Here is a 17,005-nt window from a genome sequence, read left to right as displayed (position 1 = left end):
AAATTTTGAAGTGTATTCTTATGATACTTTTATAGGAAAAAAATTCAATCATCTATAATGCTTGTACTCCCTTTGACTCATACTGTTAGTTGTAATATTCGTTTTTCAAAGGTCAAATTATATGAAGATTGACTAACATTTCTGGAATATATTATTTCATCAAATTAACACATAAAAAATTGTAACTTGTAATATTTATCATATAATTTTTGAATATTTACAAATTTAAATATATGTAAAAATTTAAAATTTCCATGAAACGAGGCCATTGCAATTAAGGAAGCTTATAATTATATGGTTTCTTGTTCATTTAGCTAGCTCGAACGTGCCATTCAACCTTTTAACAACTAAAATTCCGTAGTACCATAAAGAGAATGAATATTCAGCAATCATACATGCTCGTGATTGATTAACATTGCCATACAAATCTTCTTTAAAATGACAAATTAAAGACATGTACATTATATTGAAATCAATTCATATAGCATAAGATTTAGGCCTAAGATTTAAATACGTTACAGCCTTGTTTTTTTTCTTTTTCCAACAAAGAATCTATGTTGATTTTATACATAAATATTTATAGTAGTTGAGACTTTCCTTTTCATAGATATTTTAAGTCGCTCAGGTAAAAAAGAATTCATTATATATCCACCTTTGTGTTCTAATGATCGAGGGGAATATAATATTTCTATATTCAGCCTATAAAGAGATCTATATACTTTTTTAGCTTCAACCTATGTTGGAGATCCAAATTAAATCACATTTAGTAGTGACTAGCTGGTAAGTGATCAGATACTATAGATCCACACAAGAGGGGCTGCATTCTCCTCGTAGGGTTTTTGCCATATTTTTGTACTAAATTTGAGTATTAATTTTCATCAAAGAAAAATTAAAATAATATCATGATTTGTTTACTTTTATTTTTCCTTTTAAGAAAAAATATAATTCTCTTTAATATTTGACTAACTTCTTTCTTGAAAAAAAGTTTTCGGACCTCTATAAATAGAATATCCCTCTTCTTATACAACAACACAATAGCATCCACAATATAATCCCTTAAAGAGTCTTGTTTAGAGAGATTTCTCCCAACAAATTTATGTTTTTCAATATTAATTTTCAACAGGGGCGGACCTACACATACTTTTTGGGTGCTCCGACACCCACTAAACTCGATGCGGAATAGGTATAATTACATAAAAATATATCCGAAAATAAGTATAAATTATATAAAAGCACCCACTAAACAAGAAGTTGGTTAGGTGCGCTGCCATGTTGAGGTGATTTTTTATTTTTTTCTGTAGTAAGCACCAGGGGCGGAGCTACCCTTTATATAGGGGGTTCATCCGAACCCCCTTCGACGAAAAATTATACTATATTTACATAGTTAAAATTATTTTTTATGTATATATAGTTAATGTTGAACCTCCTTCGGTTAGTTCGTTGTTCACTTGTGAACCCCTTTACTGAAAATCCTGGCTCCGCCACTGATAAACATCCACACTCCTTAAATCCTGGGTCCGCCACTGATTTTCAATATATAGGTCGCCTAACCAAATAATATCAATAATATATTTTTAATATATTTTTATTTATTGTCTGAATTATCGTCTCTATGATTAGCAAATTACAAGCTTCCGCATAACGTTCAACCAATCTCGAATCCAACATTCTCCATCTCTAATTTCATCCTAGTTTTAAGGTTGTTGATTCGAGTAACGAATGTACCATACATTAAGAAATTCTTTTAAAATAAAATGGAAAGGGGTATTTTAGTCCGGAAACAAAGATGGTCGTATTTTTCTTTTCTAATTAGAGTAAATAATAAATGACATAGATAGAAGGGCCTGCTGTTGAGTCGGTAGAATTAGAACGCCAAATGTGCGGTTGCATGCAGCGGAACACCGGTGTCTCTCGCCACCCGGCTAATATTTGCTCATCATTCCACATACACTTTTTTAAACTTTTCCCAGTGTCAGCCAATTAACCAAAATGCCCAAAACAAACCAAAAACAAAAAGAAACAAAATCACTTAATCTGTCATTCTTGGAAACCATGCAAAATCTGCCATCAAAACGTGTCAACGTAACCCACATTGGATTTTTCTGAATTTGAATCGAAGTAGTGCACGTCAAGTATCTTCATAGATGAATCCTCTACGCATTTGCACTCATTGTTCACTACTTGTCGCTAAAATTTGTCTTTTGTTCTGATGTGAACGGTAGACGACTGACTTTGAAAAATATTCTAGGTTTTTATAGAGCAGAATGAAATTAAAATCGATATTTAAAATCAACAAAGCGTTTCAGCTACCACTTCCAATTATAGTATACATACTGGTTATTGATCATTGTCAGTGGCGTGTATAATATATATATACTTTGGGTAAATAACTCAGTTTGTACATGAGTTTCGATTTAAAGTTATAGTAGATCTAATTATGCGAGATGAATCTATAATAGATATGCATATTTAATGTTGTGTTTGTATAATAGAGTGGATTCCTAATATGAATAACTCCTTCAATAAAAAGGATGATTCTTTCACTGTTCACTTTTCAGTTCGTACTGAATCTGCCGATTAATTAACGTGTTTCAATTTTTCTTTCAATTATCGAGTGAATAATGTTGTATGTAATAATTAATGATGTACGAAAAAAGAATGTTCATATACTAATAAGAAACTGAATTGAAGAAACAAATAACTTAATGTCCATATAATTAATCCTATTCTTCCAAGTGCTTTTAAAGCAATTAAAATTCTAGTGTTTATGGCATTAAATAAGACCATCCTCAGTTGTTGCTCATAAAAGGATAAGTAGCTAGAGAATTAACTAGAGATTTTTTAACCATAGTTTTAGTCCTTACCTAACTTGATCTATAATGTATTTTATATAATTTGGAAGTTATGTCTTTTCCTTTTTTTTTTTTTTTTTACTTAAACGCCCATATGTCTTTTGATTGTTATTTGATAAAATTCGATTTGCCGTTGTGTTTGGAGCTCAAAATGTAGTTGGAGTATTGATCTGGTAAGATTTGAATGGTGAAAATCATATAACAAAAATAACTCATCATTGTTGAATATTTGAAGATTTAGATTATTTTTGAATGAGAATTGCAGCTGAAAGTGGCAGAAAAAGTGCATCTGTAAGAATGGAGAAAAACAAAATCAATATGGAATGTTACATTGATTTCTACTTTCACTAGAAAAATCATTTTACTCATCCCGAAGGAACTTGTTTTCAGAAAATATTTTTCAAAAATTATAATAAATCGAACGTTGACTAAACTGAAAAATACTTTTGAGATAATATTTTCCTTACCTCTCTTGTTTGGCTTTTTTAATGTCCCTATTTCATTTCAACAAAACATATACGAAAACCGACCCTCTCTCAAAAGTAGGAGCAATCGTGCAAGACATGAAGTTGGTTCAATTTGGTTAGAAATTAGAAGATAGTGCAATCTTGTTGCTTACACGATAGCTCGTACGTTCGATAGGAAGAAATAAGATGAAGGCTCATATGACTCTTGTTTAATACGCTAAACAGCCCACTATTCCTTAATAGAGTTTCGAAAATGAACATGTGTTTTTTTTTTGTTTGCCCTTAATTTAAATGGAGCCCAATTAAATTGTCCAAAGGAAGAAAAAAAAAACTACTTAGTATTCATATGTTTCAGAATTCACGCGAGGTAATAACATGATATCCATCAACACAAGCTACATTTCTACAGATTTATATTTTTGGCCAGAACGCGCTACAACCTGTTTATAAAATTATCTAACCATCTACATAAATAAATGCAGTACCAAGAACTTTATAGGTTCTTTGCCAAAGTATAATACTTTGCATATGTTCTGTAGTAACTATTGAATCTAAAGGCAAAGCATATGAGCTTTGAATTCTGGTATAAACTGTGCCCAAACCTGCAGGGAACACGTCCTCTTCCAAGTTAGAAGATGAGTGTTGTCGCAGCTTTAGTCTTGGTTGGATACTCCTCCTCTTCCTTCTAAACTAGGTCATTGCATCAAAATCGAAAATCAAGATCCTTGATTCTGCTCTTCTAACTGCAAACACCAATACTCTTTAACAGTTAATGTAAACGCATCGCATGCCTTCATGAAACTGATTACTGTAATAAGGGAAAGGAACCCAAAAAAACCTAGTATTAATCTACAAGGGAACATCTACAAAAATTTGCTACCTTGTTATGTGTATAAAAGTTGTTATTTTAGGAGTCACACGTCTCTATCCTATTGACATGAAGACGAGTTAGGTAACATGGACTGTCACACCCCAAAACTTCACTAGAAGTGTTTGGTATGCGACGTTCGGTAACTCAATAGGGTTTAGATATGAAATAGCAGAATATTAAATCGTATTCCCTTAAACAAGCATATATTTTAATCAAATAAGACTTGAAGCAACGCGACTTTCACTAACTAGCATAGGAAATATCTTGAGAAGTACTCTACCAAATATAAAAGCATGGAGAGTGACCTATTTTACTTCATCGTTAAACTTGAATTTTGGATAATTAATTAAGTCAGATATCAGAGTTACAACTAAGTGCAAATACTGAGTTACCACTGTGATCAAACAGATGAAAGTACAGTGATCTCAACTCCTGTCTTTTTTTTTTATAATATTTCTCAAAATCAATGACATTTTTGTGGAAGTGATGAGTCGCCATATCAAAACCAAAATAACTCCTTGGTCATAACATCAAGCAAAGAACTTAAATGGAAGTCACGCCAGAGATCCTAATCTAAACGTCCAGCAAAGAACTTAATGGAACATGCTGCTCACTTGTAAACTCTTAAAATTGTCTAAGCTAAATAGATAGAGCCCTTCCCATAGGACTGAAAACTGGAGACAAGAGACCTGGGTTTTTTTTCATTTTTTTTAACCGTTAAAAATAGGATTCTACTATAGTACAACTGAAATTTTAAGATAATAAACACTATTCAAACAAGAAAAACAGAGTCCTCATATATCTTTACTTAGCCATCATCACCAAAATACATCTCAATTCACCGATAGGTGGTTACAGGACTTAAATTAGATGGAAGTTATCTTAAACTAGCACATTATCCTAAATTCAAAGAATCAATAGTAGTTCACACATGAGCAAACAAACTTTAGAGCAATTAAGTTTTCCTAAAGCATGATATCTAAAACTAAAAGAACCACAAAGCATTAAGTGATATTATTTAAGTTGGTCCTTACAGGAAACCATAGTATGCAAGAATATTTCTCAAAACAAGCAACAACAACAGCATACCTAGTGTAATCCACAAAGTGGGGTTTGGGCAGGGTTTGGAGACCTTACCCCTACTTTGGAGATAGAGAGACTGTTTCCGCTAGAAGGTTTGGCTAAAATCTCTTTGCCCATAGTGAATGAGAGAAGAATTGGTAATAGTTTTTGGTCAAAGACATGACAATCCAAAACCAAACATCTAAAGATCTAGACAGCAAGGAAAGGGAAGGCAGGAAACTAGCATTACCTCACTGACAGATATATTATGCCTGTGGTACCATACCAATGAAGTTCACATCATCAAAATAAGCAGATATATATTCTGCAACGCATTTAATGTTTCACTTATCATCGGAAGCTCATGGTTTCCTTTTCCTTCTCTTGACCTTCTCTGGGAAACGTTCTATCGGGTCTAAACGTACTTCACGTTGCATCTCTGCCCAAAGGTCTTTAAAATGGTCACGAAATCCTTCCTGAAACCAATCCTCAAATTCTTCATACAATCCTTTGTTGCTACCATTCCACAACTTCCTTAGCTTGGCACAACTATCAATCCTTATCTTCCTGATCCTCATCTTGTTTAAAAGATTGCCAACCCGCTTAAGTCCCAACGACTCAGGCTTCAAAATGCTAGCTGGTGAGGCTGCCAAGAATTTCTGTACAGATTTTAGGCAAGGCAGAACTTTGCCTTCAAGCAAAGAACTAGCAAATACTGCCACCCGGCTGATTTCATCTTCGATTGGCAAACCATGCAGAGGGAGCTTCCAAAGATGAGGGCCAAAAGTTGGACTCACCCAACAGAGGACCTGATCATTCATCGGGTCATAATAAGGTTTTGGATCTGAGAGAGGTGCAGAAAAACTGCATAGCGATGGAGCATACTTAACGAGCCAATTCTCTTTCACACTAGTTGCTCCTTGGATATACGGCCTTCTTGTATGCAGTAGCTCAGTGTAGACTAAATATTGTGGAGCAGATTTAGCAATCGATGACCTTCGATGGAGGAACACAGTTTCTTTTACCAAGCAAGCCTGATATCGAACTGCATGAACTTTTCTGTCAGATTCCGATAAGGATGAAACATCCTTAATGCGTTTAGCAACCCTGTCCGCCCAGCCAGCACAAATAGCTTGGCCCAAAATCTCCTCCTCATTCAGTTGAAGAGGGCATTTGTTTGAAGGAATCCTCCATGCACATTCTACGTCATCCAAATTACCATGAGGCCATGAGAAATTTTGCTGCAACTCACATAATTTGGAGTTAAAAACAAGATTAATGAGCTGCTTCCTCAACTTGGACATTTCCTCCATTGTTTTAAAATGTAATGTGTTGTCTTTGCAGAATTCCAGTGGTTTACCAGAAAGTTCAAAACATTGTAGAGCATATGCCACTGTCAAAACATCACTGCTGGGGTTTGAAAACTTTGCACGAGACACTCTAGCAGTTTCTTTCAGCTTTTTTATCCTCATTTTCTCCTCTTTCCCCAAGTCTCTCTCACTTACTGCTGAGCCTGGTTTCTCATCCTGTTTCAAGCCATCAAGATCTTTATTCTTCCCTTCAAACTCCGTAAGGAAAGGATTTGACAAGCTCAAAGCTGCAGCTGCTGCAACTGCATAAGCGAAGACTGTGTTTGCGCGGGAATAATCCTTCACCTTTTGCATTATTTGTATTACTGTAAGGAGCATACGGGAGTGGCGAGGACTCATAGGATATTGTGCCATGGCCTTCCCTAGAGGTGTAAGCCTTCCATTGCTATCAAGTGCTTCAAGAACCTTTAAGCAACGCTCTGCTTCAACTAAGGCAGTTGGCTCAGGAGGAGTAGGGAAAGGGAAGTTAGCAACCTGAAATAACAACGGACACATGAATGGTGGTAGTCTATAAATAACAAGAGAAATTACATGCAGAATCACATAGAAAAGAAATCTTCAATCTACTTGAGATAAGCAAGTAAAATGAACTATGAGTGATTTTATTCCTTTTTGATTGGGATGGGGGTAAGGATGTCGACCAGCCAATAGTTTTTTTAATCTATAATTTTTTCTTGTTTGGGTAAGGGGGGAGGGGAGGGGAGGAGAGGCTGACAGTAGTTAGACAGCTTAGAGAACTCCTCAAAGGGCTACTTCTCCACAAGACTGTTTCCAATCTATGGGACTCCAAGAAACCACAACAACATAGTTCAGTATAGACCCACATGTGGGGTCTGGAGAGGGTGGGTGCATGCAGACCTTAACCCTACCCATGAAGAGGTAGAGAGGCTGTTTACGGTGAACTCTTGGCTCGAGTATTGAGGGCCATATTGCATTATATAATAAAACATACAAAGGAAGAAGAGGACAAAATCTTACATTATCTACCAAGATAATCATATGAAATGGTAACTATTAACTAAATCGTAATATGAGCATATTTTTTACAGTAACATGATTTAGATTAGTCCCAATTGCACCAAACCAGGTCCGCATTCTCCAATAAGCCCCAATAAAATGAACTGCCAATAAATAGCTGAAAATATGAACAACGCCATTCCACTGAAAATAATGGTATATCTAAATTTTGATAAAAGAAACATACACGTTTCTCAACACACACACAAAAAAGGAAAAAAAGAAAGAAGGGACTATATTCTGTTCCATAAAATCCATCAATGGAACTTATCCAGAAAATGGAATCCTTTGATGGAATTCACAGTGCACCAACTTAAGAGGCATGTCCTAACAGCCTCGACCCCTTTTTGGAATAAGTTGCCGTCCTATTCCCTAAAATCATTAAGAATAATAGCAGAACTACAGCCCAGAAGTTTTAAGTAGTTCAGGTGGAAAATTATAGTTTGACATTTCACTTTCAACTTTCAAGCACCTTCAAATTATATGTTACACAGACCTGCTAACATTTACTTGACCAAGAACCAAGAGCATAGCATTTCACTATTGGTTTTGTATAAGGTTATCAAGGAAACTGGTACTAGCGTGTGGAGACCAAGCAATTCATAAAACTGTTTCCTCATGCTATAGTGACATTCAACTTGTGAGCCCTCCACCCCCACTATCCAAACACAATACATGTCAATAGAATGAAAAGGAGGAAAATGCTCACACTGAACTCAGATTATATAAAGTATCAATAAAACTCAATGTCCCACTACACGAGTACTTACAATTAGCAGGCTGTTTAAGGTACCATCAAACAATCAGTATAATTCAGACTTTTGAACAAATTAAATATTGTGGATTTAAATGACTTGCTGAGTTGTAAAATTCCTTTACCGGAGTCTCTGCTCTAAAAAAGAATCAATATAGAGATACTAAAGAAGCATAACGAAGGCGATAATAAAATGTACTAGGAGGAGGATATACACAAAAACCAATTTAAAACTGATCAACAATTAGAAACTCTAAACCTCTTAGGCCTCATTTGTTTGCACTTAATGGAGGTCTGAATCTGAATGGTTCAGACTTCAGACCATTAAGTACATTTGTTTTTTATTATAACTTTAGCTCTTACTAGGTCTGAATAGGTCTTATTCATACAGATCTAGAACCAAGTCTTAATAGGTCTGAAGAGGTATTCTAGTGTTGGATAATATTCACCGTCAATCTATTCATAATCATCAGTCACCACCACTAACCACCCGTCACCGCCACCATTGTCAACCACCACCACCAACCACCTCCACCATCACAACCACCATCGACAACAAATATCGCTACCAACCACTATTGTCAACCGCTATTACACCTACTACCTCTATTATTCTAATTATATTCACCGCCACCACCGCCGTCAACAGCACCACCATCATCAACCACTACCAGTCAATCCCTCATCTATCACAACTAGCACCACCGCTAACTACCACTAATACATCACAATCTCCCCACATTCTTCGGCCGCCACTACCATTGTCACTAGTAACGCCACCTCTACCACCACTTCAACCACTATCATCGCTACAATTTATCTCTACTAACAATCATCTCCACCATCACAACTAACAACATTTTCAACTAGCACCAACACATCATAAACCATCATGCATTCATTTTTCAGTCATCACAATCAACACCTCTAACTACTAACATCAAACAACATCACATCACAACCACAACCACCACTATCAATCACCACCATCATAATAGTCATTACAATACCAAACATCACAACTATCACCACCAACATTATTAATCACTAACATCAATCATTGTCACAGCAACCATCATTATATCACTAACATCAATCATTGTCACAGCAACCATCATTAGAAACTATCTCCACTATCACTAACAAACATAAATATTTTTTTTGAATCAAATAATAATTTTGTTGTATTAAATTGCATACTTTTCTAATATAGAATTAATTTTTTATTTGAATTGTATTTTTTATTTTATTATATATACAAATAAAATTTTTTTGCACATTCAGATGTTGAAAAACAGTCTTAATCATTCAATTTTCAGATTTAGAGACAACATCTTAATCATTCGGATGTGCATTCAGATTCAGAAGTCTGAATCTTAAAGAAAACAAATGCAGCCTTAGACTTTAACAGTACATGGTCCAAGAACCTCAAACTCTCCGTGCAATGGACAGAATTTGTATTTTTAACAGATATGCAGGAGTATTAATAGTTTCCAACTCGAAATCAACTGATTTCTCAGGTGCTAATTCTTAGATGGCTTTATAACGTGCAAATTCAAGCCTGAGTCTCAAATATGAGGAGCAAAACATGAGTTGAACAACCAGATTAAGTTACAACATCTAGTAGGAAGTTCTCTTTGCAGCAAATTTTCAGGTAACATCAGCTAGCAACAGTCAAACTATCCAAGCAAGGTGCCCATAGTTAAAACAATTGGTCCATCAAAGAATTTGTGGTAGAAAATTAAAGTCAGTAAGACACATCTTCAATGGTGGTGACTTTACAAATACTAAAAATAATAACACTTTAACCCAGTGATGGAACATAGAAGAGAACAGCCTATCTCAAACAAGATACTTGCCTTATCAATATGCATGGACTTCAGAAGTAGGACAACACCATCAACTGGTACTTTCAGTATTTCTGCATTTGAGAAGTCAAAGAACATGTCATTGAAGACTGCAGAAGAATAAAGCCGATAACAGTGCCCAGGACCAGTTCTTCCTGCTCTTCCTGCACGCTGAGCAGCTGAAGCCTTACTTATAAATTGTATTTCATATGCTTCCATACCATTAGAAGAGTTGTACTTTTTGACCTTTTCTCTTCCTGTGTCAACCACATATTTTATACCAGGAATGGTCAATGAGGTTTCAGCCACATTAGTGGCCACAACAACTAGGCGTTCTCCTTCCTTGACCTCTTCAAACACACGAAGCTGTGAGGATGCCGGAAGCATAGCATAAAGAGGTAGAACACACATCGGACCAGCACAAGTCCCATTAGCCCCAACCCTAACCTTGCCGAATAGAAGTTCAGATTCATTTGAGGCCGTCCCTTCTTCAGTAATAGGAACAAGTTCCTTTCCGCAGGAATCGGGTTCTGATGTCCTTTTACTGGTCAAAGCTTCAAATGCATCCTTCAGGGATGTTAGGGTTCCCTCCTTACCTAAGACATCTAACTTACCATCAGAGCGTGGAGATTTTTGGTTTAGCAGCCCTGCATCATCATCACTATAAACATCCAAATCACTATCATCTGCTGAATCATACGAAATTTCTGAGTCATCTTCATAAGATTCACCATGATCCTCATCATAGGAATTAAAGCGTTCAGTTATCTCATTTACGGAACTCCTTTCAACATCAAATGCCTCACTTATCTCCTTGTCAACCTTTTCTCTGGTGGTATTCCCTTCAGATACCAAAGATAGCTTATTATCATCTTTGGAAGCTCTATCAACTATCTCCTTAGAAGCTTTGCGCAACTTTTGACACAAGTATTCAACTTCCCTTTGCCCTGTCACAAACACAAGTATACCACCAGGCGGCAATCTCTTGTGAATTGACAATATCTTTTTATACGCTTGGCCAACATAGTCCACCATCTCAGTTCTCTTAGAGAAATGAATAGTCACTGGATATTGGCGAGTGGGGACTTCCATTACAGGGGGGGGATGACAGAAAATTTTTCTGCCAGACATGAAGTCCTCAACTCGAAGTGTAGCACTCATCAGCACAAGTTTCAGTGGATAAACTCTCTTTTCAGGGCTTATTGTTTGTCCTGAAAGAAGCTTCTTCTGTTGTTCCTCATATTCTTTCTACAGATAAAACCACAAATGAAAGGAGTCAAATTAGAAAAAAGGGAGAGAGAGAGCCAGAGAGAAAAAAGGAGAACAGGAGTCTTAGATTAACCACTATTATTTTTAAGGTCGCCTAAGAATAAAGAAATGACAACTGACTGCATGAAGATGGCAAACCATTTTCTCACCTGACGTTCTCTTATTATACGCGAAAGCATACCGATTAGTATATCGGTGTTCAAGCTCCTCTCATGAGCCTCATCCAAGATTAAGACTGAGTAACGCCTTAAAAGAAAATCATTCTGCATTAAAGTTGGAGGGTCAGGGAGAGAATATCATCGTAAGAAGAATATACAAACTTGCTTAACTAAATAAAAATTCAAGAAAACTAACAACAGGAAATTCAAATTGCTCAAAGGATACTGTGAGACGGCAGCAACAACTAAATCTTTGCAGTCGCATCACTTTTTAGTTTACCCTTATAGCATAATATATCATAGGAGCAACCTGCCCTTCAAAGACAACCCTAACATGACAGTTTCTAAGACAAGTAAGATGAGTGATCATTTTGCACTGCTACAAATAGCCAATATTTATGTCATTCATTCCCTATCTCCCCCTAATAAACAAATAGAGATAACATTACAAATCCAATCCTTTGGACATAACCCTTTTTTTAAATTATGTTTAAAAGAGGTCAGTATATAACTTCAAAAGAACCAATCTTTATGAATAAGTATCATTCAAATAGGTGCATTTCCTCTTTGAACGAAGAAGAGAAAGGCCTTGCGCAGACACTCTTGATCCATGTTTGTCGCTGTAGGGTAACTGTTATTTCATTTCACCGATTTTTTGCCAAAATTCATAAAATTATTTACCTGTCAAAAAGTAACTGCAACATATACGAATTTATGCAATTGGAATTTTTAACTCACATCTGAAAAAGCAAGGTCAACAATGTGCGTGTTCAATATTTGATGCTCACAAGTCACAAAGCACAAGTTGACAAAGAATAAAAGAAAGCCATATTGAAACATCTACAATGGACAAAATGGAGCATGAACTGACTATAGCATGTAACGTGATATTGCCCCTATCAAACAAGTAGCTTCATGCAGGAGAGACCGAATACAATTGGAACCTGAACCTAATCCGTTCTTTCCTTCAAATGACACCGAAAGGATATTTTTATGTACATGTTAGGTTTTCATTCCACATTATTCAATTTAATATGTAAAGTGAAAAAATGTATAGGTGCGTCTAATCATTGTTTCTCCCAAAAACATTAATAATTTTGTAATGAGACCTCACACCCTGCAGCACAATAATCATCTATTGCAGAAGGTTAAAAACAAGAACAGTAGGATTATAGTTGCATCAGACGCATGCTTTGAACTGCATCCCGATTTTACAATTGATCCCACTTCTGAAGAAGTAGCTTCATTCAGGAGAGACCGATTACAATTGGAAACTTAATCCGTTCCTTCAAATGACAATTTCGTTTTATGTCCTTCTGTGAATTGCTCAAACAAATTTAAATTATTTCAAAGTGTACATGTTAGGTTTTTATTCAACATTATTCGATTTCAAATGAAAATTGTAAAAATGTCTAGGTGCGCCCAATCATTATGTCTCCGAAAGATAATTATATTAATAATTTTGCAATGAGACCTCATAACCTGCAGCACAATAATAATCTCACAACAGAAGGTTAAAAACAAGAACTGTGTGATTATAGTTGCATTCACAGACATGCTTTGAATTGCATCCCCATTTTACAATTGATCCCGCTTCTGAACTTTGCTTGGCCATTAAAGTGCTTACCCCTGTCTCTATATGTTATCTCAACCATCAAAGGAGCCACTCATCCAAACAGAAGCCCATAGTGCTAAGATTTTCCATTATTGGATTTAAAATAGATCTGAACTGAGCGGAATGGAGATAACGGATTCATTAGCCAACTCCAGCTAGTTACAAATTAAGGCATAGTTGATTGATTGAAACGAATCTGTGGCTTCTTTGAAAGTAAAATTAATGAGGTTTCGATTCTTTAACTATTTATGGTATTGCCCTAATTTTCTCAACCTTTTCTTACAGATTTAGCACTGACGTAGTGTGTACCCCTTTAAGATGTGCAAAAGGATGACAGTAATGACACAACACACAGCACTTATAAGACAGGGACGAAGATTTCAATTCACCTATATACTAATACTCAAATCTTACCTGCAGTTCACGAAGCAAAATTCCATCTGTCATGAACTTTATCGAACAATTGTCTCCTATCCTCCTGTCATGCCTAACTTGGAAACCAACCTCTTTGCCAAGACGAAGACCAAGCTCAAATGCCACTCGCTTGGCAGTTGCAAGAACCGCAACACGGCGTGGTTGAGTCACACCAATAATCCCACCACGACCATTGGAATGATTTGAACCATAGCCTGCTTCATAAAGGAACTGAAAGATACCAAACAAAAAGCAAGAGATAAAACCACTAAAATAAAATTGAAAATTAAGGAAGAACGAAATACAACTCTATTACCACCAATGGAAGGAAAAGGAAGCATATAGAACAATAGAATATCTCACCTGTGGAACTTGGGTTGTCTTACCACAACCAGTCTCACCACAAACTATTACACAAGTGTTGTCATTTATAGCTTCCATTATCTCCTGCTCCATCATGACTATCGGCAGATCGCTCCTGTTATTTTCAACCTCCTTTGGTCTTGAAACATGCACAACAACTGGAGTTGTTAAAGCTCTTTGAGGAAGACAGTTAGCTGAGTTGCTACTATTGCTCAGACTGGGATTTTGGACAGCCTTGGTATCGTCCTGCTCAATATGAAGAAACCACACAAGAACACGGATGACATGCATATAAAAGAGCCTTAATGGAAATGAGGTACTATATCTGTGGCTAACACAAACTAAAAGGAAGTATAAACAGAGAGTTAAGCAATACCATTGATTTCCTCCTTTCATCATTATGACAATCAGAAACGGGTAGGCGATTTAGCTGATAATCTAACTTTAAACATTCTGCAGTACCATCCTCTTCTTGTTTAATTCGCACAGAAGCACCTCTACTGCATACTAAAAGACCACTCTGACAAGTCAACTCTAGAGGAGACCCTGGTATGATGGGTGCATCAGTTGGGACTCCACCTTCTCCTATGGAGGAGTGCAAAAGATTACCATTGACTATTGGACTCGGCTGCATTTCTTCAGAATCATGCAAGAAATCACTAGATAGGTCATCGACAGTCCTTTTCTTGACTGGTCGATCTGTATGTGGCACATCTAGCCCTGCCCTAGAAAACTGCATTTCTCTACTACGTTTTTCACGGCTAGTTTCACCCTACCACATTACAGGACATGATTTTAGAGCTAATGTCTAATCAGTAAGATATGAAGTATAATCGAGATGGAATACACAAACCTGACCCAAGTTCCTTGAAGACCACATAAGTGAATAAAGATCATCTTGAATCCGGTGCTTCCTGAAATATGAATTATTTATCATTCTCAGGAAAAAAAGTTCTTGAATCCTTAAAGTGAAAAATTGTTCAAGTTAGATGAAGCAGTTCTTACTTCAAGGTCTTAATGCTTTCTGCTAAAAGGATTGCCTTCTCTTTGTCTTCCTACATTTGTCCAATCTGAATTATTTGAAGTCTAAAATACAGTAGTTGAAAATGTAAGTACTCCCTCGTATCAATGTTGCTTGATTTCTTCAAAATTATAGCTTGGTGTATGTTGAATCCTCCAAAACTTAAGCATTTTGGAGGGTTCAAGCAACATAGTTGGGCTCGGAGTTTAAAAAAGTAAAAGAACTTCTAAATCTTCTGGTGTTAAACTAAAGATACGTAGAATGTACCAAAATCTCCTTTAATCTTGTGCTCTTAAACATATCACGTGGAAAGTAAGAATCAAACAGTTACCAAAAAAAGAAATAGGCATTCTCTTAAAACAAACTAAAAAGTAAATTAAGACAAACAAATTGAGACAGAGGAAGTAGTAATAAATAAAAGAACAATGAACATTCGTGGACCGACTAACCTCGACTTTCTTCAACTTTTTCTTCTGCGATTGACTTAACTTACTATTATTATTCTTCGTTTTAAGCTTTTTGGACACCTAATCAAATATATACTAAAACAATCAGTCATCTGCAAATACTGACTACATATAGAGGACATTAATTTTCTATTTATACCTGTCTTTCCTTTTCTTTCTTCTTATTCTTCTTTTTCTTGTCTGGCAATATAATTGCATTGCTGTCTTGATCATTCAAGCTAATTAAGAGAAGAATAATCAACATATTTTACAATTAATAACCACAAAAGCTTCTAAATTTACATTCTCAGCTGAAAAATTTACCTCCAGATGTCTGTATCGAGGTTAATATCTGTACTACACTTCATTATCAAGAACCAAAAAAAGAGTCACAGAGTAATATAACGGCAACGGCGGCTCAAGGGCAAGGCAGGTGAAGGCACTCAACTTAGGATTGAAAGTAATTAACGGTGCATTTTTCAGTAATAAGGAGGAAACTGGAACTCAGGCAGAAATAATTGACGGAGCTCCGGCGGACGACGTTAAAATCAAACGGATTCCGGTGAGTTTACGGAGCTGGTAGAACTGCTGTGGAGTTATGGAGGGTAATTTTTGCTTGAGTGAGTTGTGGCGGCTAGGGGATACGGGGTCCCTTTTTGAGGATTCGGGTCGGGTTAGTATAGGTGGGTTGGATGGTTTTGAAAAGGGTGGGTATTTTAATTAAGGGAAAATTAAGCATAATGTTCATTTGGACATCTAAATTACTAAGAAGTAGTTTAATTATCCACTTATTACTCCATTGAAAAAAAAAAAAAAAAAAAACTTTAATTTGTGTTGAAGTCTCCCTATTTTTCCCTTGCACTCTACTCTCTATGTCCCATATTAGTTGGTCGACTTACTAAAAATAGTTTGTAAAGTTTCTAAGAAGTCCTTTAAGGGATAAATTAGTAAAATTACTTTCTTATTTGTGATTTCTTAATATGGGTGGAAGGAGTACCTACTTCTTAGCAAATTATGAAATGATGAAATTTTCAATATTATATATTACTATTGTATTATAATTTCTTTCTGAATTGTCGATTTTGCTCGATTTATAATGTAAGTTTGTTATGTATGTTTGTCTAAGAAGTATATCGGATTGTATAATTGAATCGATGCATTATTTATATCTTATTTATACATAGTATGTATAGTGCATACTCTGTGTATAAAGATGAATTTATACTGTATAATAATATATAGAAGTGTATATATATTGAAGAGAGTTCTATAATGACTTGAGAAAGAAGCTTGCAAAAATAACATCAGCTTCATGAAATTCAATGGAAACATGTATTGAGTGTTTTAGATGTAAAGGATTACAATTATGCTCATTGCAAATTGTTTGTCTGGTCAATACATGTATAAGTATATTTTTATCTCTATAAGTGAATTAGTTGCACTTGAGCTAAGGATCATTTTGTAACAGTTTCTCTGCCT

General features: G+C 35.6%; 1 protein-coding gene across 3 annotated transcripts; it reads right to left on the bottom strand.

Moving 5' to 3' along the window:
* Window positions 1-3,636: 3,636 nt before the first annotated feature.
* Window positions 3,637-16,210, bottom strand: LOC107879259 (ATP-dependent RNA helicase DEAH13). Of its 3 annotated transcripts, XM_016726333.2 has the most exons (12): window positions 15,851-16,210; window positions 15,687-15,765; window positions 15,530-15,607; window positions 15,065-15,114; window positions 14,913-14,973; window positions 14,436-14,831; window positions 14,060-14,305; window positions 13,697-13,927; window positions 11,659-11,772; window positions 10,253-11,488; window positions 5,503-7,096; window positions 3,637-4,062 (listed from the first exon to the last, which is right to left on the bottom strand). In XM_016726333.2, the coding sequence occupies exons 1-11, from the start codon at window positions 15,892-15,894 to the stop codon at window positions 5,615-5,617; spliced, it is 4,017 nt and encodes a 1,338-aa protein (XP_016581819.2). In that variant the 5' UTR covers window positions 15,895-16,210; the 3' UTR covers window positions 3,637-4,062; window positions 5,503-5,614. The 3 variants fall into 3 exon arrangements, with proteins under 3 accessions (XP_016581819.2, XP_047250460.1, XP_047250461.1); XM_047394504.1 differs by lacking the exon at window positions 15,851-16,210 and having other exon boundaries at window positions 15,065-15,145; window positions 15,687-15,742; XM_047394505.1 differs by lacking the exon at window positions 15,851-16,210 and having other exon boundaries at window positions 15,065-15,129; window positions 15,687-15,742.
* Between the last annotated feature and the right edge of the window lie 795 nt (window positions 16,211-17,005).

The sequence above is a fragment of the Capsicum annuum genome, chromosome 8, assembly GCF_002878395.1.
Source record: "Capsicum annuum cultivar UCD-10X-F1 chromosome 8, UCD10Xv1.1, whole genome shotgun sequence".
Classification (NCBI taxonomy): Eukaryota; Viridiplantae; Streptophyta; class Magnoliopsida; order Solanales; family Solanaceae; genus Capsicum; species Capsicum annuum.
Note: the sequence above shows the minus strand (reverse complement) of the source record. Positions and strands in the feature narration are given on the sequence as shown.

Bases quoted from the DNA above. Each gene is read 5' to 3' on its own strand.
- LOC107879259 (XM_016726333.2), bottom strand. From the start codon at position 15,894: ATGAAGTGTAGTACAGATATTAACCTCGATACAGACATCTGGAG. The intron at 15,115-15,529 runs GTTAGTCGGTCC...GGACAAATGTAG, and splicing joins AAAAGTTGAAGAAAGTCGAG to GAAGACAAAGAGAAGGCAAT. The intron at 13,928-14,059 runs GTGAGATATTCT...GGTATCTTTCAG, and splicing joins AGACAACCCAAGTTCCACAG to TTCCTTTATGAAGCAGGCTA.